Raw genomic sequence first — 3,871 nt, forward strand, 5'->3', positions numbered from 1 at the left:
CATTTAACAACAAAGTGACACAGGCACAGGGTAAGAGCGTCTCCCATACAGGCACCAGCTGAAGGACCAACTGACGCTTTACATGACAAGTGTTTGTGCCACATATACTCTAGTACAAAGCACAGATGCACCTTTGTGAATGCACAATGGACATACCCCAAGGAGCCACCGACAACTGGGGCTTGCCAGTATACATCCACCATGAGTCTGGAAATATATTTCTCCATATTCTAGTGTTTACCGCCGCAAACACCAGTGTATACACCACAAACACACTTGCCACAAAGTATGACTTAGATCTTAGTTTACATTGTATAGGATCATGATCATAAACAAGGAATCAAGTAGCAAACTGGTGGCTGGTCTGTTTCCTGTGGAACACAACAATTTGATGCTGCCTTTTTCCTCCACTTGTAAAGTGAGATCATGCCTTGCTAAGCTGCCATCTGGTGGTTATTCATGCTGATTTTTCTTGGTGAAAGCTTTACTTCTCAATCTCTTCTCCAACCTGTCAGATATCCAGACCCTTCACAATTCCCCAGGGAAGTGTTTCTGTAGTTCAGACACCAACAAACTTTGTTTCCATTCATCACTCTTTTACTAGAATAGATTGTTTTACTAGAATAGTTTGATTCAGCTTTACAGATCAGAACAGGAATCATGCCCCTAACCACTTTGGGGTATGTACAGACGAGCCTGCAATTTTTAAATTCTTGGTTGTATATGTATATATGTAAAGATAGATGAGGGAAATCTAAGTCAATATGCTGTTTTACATTTTATTTTAAACCCTAAAGTTACAAAGACAGCTAAATCCTTCTTGCACAAAATTACACATACAAAATAAAATGGACAATCAAGTGTCAACCCTATGAAAATTTTCCTTTGTTTAAACAAGCATATTTTTGTTTTTAAACTGGAGTACTGAAAATTATCCTTTTCACACACACTCCACGCAGGAAAAAAACCACTCCAAAGCTTAGTAATAATAGTACACAGCTTCATAAAGTTACTTCAATAGATTTAATATGGACTACATTTCCTGCACCACCTACATTCGTTCTTCCCTCCCTCACCCATTGAACAGAGACTCACAACTGAAAAAATATAGATTGCTGGGTGTATGATAGACACAAGAATCTAAACAGAAAAGCTGTGGATTAGGAGGCAGGCACTGCAGGGCTGGGAAGCACTCTGAAAACCCATTACAAGACTTCACTGATGGCAGAAGGACAGTTTTCATATGACACCTTCCCTTGAAGTTGCCAGGACCGAGATAGTGTTCAAACTCCAGCGGAGGGCAGGGGCGGGGGGGGGGATGATCAGACCCCAGGGGGGTAAGAGATACCTATTTCTAATTTCTTTGGAAGGGAAAATTAAATTTTCATTCTGATACCCACTTCAGTACAATCAGCCTACAGAGATTTTAACAAGGAAAATAAAATCCAATTTTTTACCAATTTTTAATGTTATTCCATTTTTAATGTAACCTCCCCCTCCCCACCCCACACAACACACAGTGAAAGAGCAAAGCCAGCAGAAAGCATCAACCTATCCACCCCTTACCAGGGCTAGAAAGAAACACACCATCCTAAATACATTGTTACATTGAAATCTTATTTGTCCCACCAACAAAAGTTTTTGTTTGTTTAAAATCATGATATAGCATCCAATTCCAAGTAGCTAAAAGCTTCCAATAGGATTAGGTTTCTCAGATCCATCATTTAAGGTGCCCTGGCTAAAAGAGGATCCATGTTTCGTCCCATCCTTAGCCAAGCATTTAAAAAATTCTCTCAAAGTAGTAGGAACATTCAGAATATTCCTCTTTATCTAACCTGATCTTCCCTCATGCTCAAAACACAAACAAGTATTGCATACCTTTAAGGGGAGGGGAGGAAGAGAAACAAGATGAAGACAAAAGGATATTTAAAAATTGCAATTTGGGGGGGAAATCCAAACCAAGAATTGAGCCTTCCATATTAAAGGTTTTTTTAGGTAATTGGGTTATTTAAACTATTATAAGGGAAGAATACTTCAGTCTTTTATAAAGCTGCAATAGAAAGGTGTAGAGAATAAAGGAGAAAACTATTTACAGAGTAGAGATCAAGAAGAATGTCCAAGAAAGAAGGTCCCAAGCTTGTCCTTCACTTTTTCTTGGCGGACTTCTTTGCACTGGACTTTGCTTTGGGTTTTGATGCTTTTGCCTTTTTAGGCTTTGATGCCTTCACTGGCTTGGCCTTGACAGTCTTTGGCTTCTTAGCTTTCTTTGGAGCAGGTGCTGGCTTCTTTTTGGCTTTCTTTACCGCAGGTTTGGGCTTCTTGGCCGGTGACTTGGCAGCAGCTTTCTTGGGCTTAGCTGCTTTCTTGGGTGTTGTGGCCTTCTTGACTTCCTTTTTGGCCTTCTTAACTGGAGCTTTCTTGGGCTCATCACCCTTGGCTAGGCGAAAGGAGCCAGAGGCACCAACCCCTTTGGTCTGTTTCAGGACACCTGTTGTCACCAACCTTTTGATGGACAACTTGATTTGGGAGTCAGCATTCTCCCCCACCTTGTAGTGGCTCTTGATGTATTTCTGGATGGATTGACGGGAAGATCCGGCCCGGCTCTTTTCGGCCTGGATAGCGGCCACAATCATGTCAGAGTATTTGGGGTGGTCTGTTGACTTCTTGGCTGTCTTGGCCCGCTTGGGCTTGGCAGCAGGTGCTGCAGCAGAGTTCTCAGTCATGCTGCTTTGCAGTTGCCCTTGTCCTCAAATCGAAGCTGGCTTTGGGGCTGCTCCCAAACTGTATCAAGGCACGTAGAAATCCTTCCCAACTGCCTCGTGGTAAAGAATCCTTTGGATGAGATGGATAAAACTTTCCCCCACAATTCTCCTTGCAGCACTTTGCAGGAAGAAAATAAAAATACACACGTTGGAGGTCTTCCGCCTTATGACCCCTTCAGGCAGTTGGTGGCAGGGTGTGGTCAGGGCAGCCTTCCCAGGGAATGTCCCTCTTGAGACTCAAGTAGCTGCGGCTAAGGCCTGTCTGACACAGGACTCTTCTCTGGGCAAAGAGCCTGCTGTCAAGCTCGAGGACTGCTCTGTCCAACAGCCCAGCTCCTGCTCGCCTCCTTTCTCTGCTCGCTGTAGGGTGCAACTCCCGCACCTCTCGTGTCAGCAGCCTCTGCTGCGCTCCTGCCTCTGCCTCTTGCTCTGTGTCTGGCTCTCTAGGCAGCAGCCGGCGCATCCGGGTATTTAGCGCTCAAGTGCGGACCGCGGTGAGGACCGGGCTGCTGGCTGCCTGTTCAGGCCCCGAATGGCGCCGCGCCGCCGACATCTGTGTTTCTTCCGCCGCCTAAACCAGCTTTTTCCCGCTTCTCTCGGCGGCTCCTGGGCTCCGCACCGCCGCCGCCGGCTGCTCCGGTCTCTGAGCTGTTGGGCCCCGCGGCCGGCTCCCCCTGACGCCGTCCCCCGCCTCTTCAGGGCGCCTCAAACGGCGCTGGGTACGAGTGGGGCGCAGCGACATTTCCCCTTTGCGCCCCCATAGCCAGGCGCCCGGGGGGAGTTCGGGCCGGGGGGGAAGCGAGGACCAAGGGGCAGCCCTGGGCCGCCGGGGGACCCTCCTCCCGGCCCTCTCGGCGCCCCAAGAGGCGCGCAGGGGCCCCAGGAGCAGACCCCAACTAACACAGGGAGCCCCGAGCCAGGCAAGGCTCAGCCCAGACCTGGCCAGGGAGGGGGGAGGAGTGGCTCCCCCAAGGGTGGGGGGGTCCCTGGGGGGACCCCTGCCCCCCATCCCGTGGACCCCCTCCTCCAGCCGCCTACTGCTCCAAGCCCCAGCGCTGGGAAAACTTTTCTTTTTGTTAGATGGGAAGTTTGCAGCCATCCCCTCCCCC

At 48.2% G+C, this 3,871-nt stretch overlaps 1 protein-coding gene across 1 annotated transcript; it reads right to left on the reverse strand.

Moving 5' to 3' along the window:
* Nucleotides 1-765: 765 nt before the first annotated feature.
* LOC128327565 (histone H1.0) lies at nt 766-3,224 on the reverse strand. The gene has a single exon (XM_053256487.1). It carries the CDS (start codon nt 2,721-2,723, stop codon nt 2,145-2,147), a length of 579 nt encoding a protein of 192 aa, XP_053112462.1. The 5' UTR covers nt 2,724-3,224; the 3' UTR covers nt 766-2,144.
* Nucleotides 3,225-3,871: the final 647 nt, after the last annotated feature.

This window comes from Hemicordylus capensis, chromosome 5 (assembly GCF_027244095.1).
Source record: "Hemicordylus capensis ecotype Gifberg chromosome 5, rHemCap1.1.pri, whole genome shotgun sequence".
NCBI lineage: Eukaryota > Metazoa > Chordata > Lepidosauria > Squamata > Cordylidae > Hemicordylus > Hemicordylus capensis.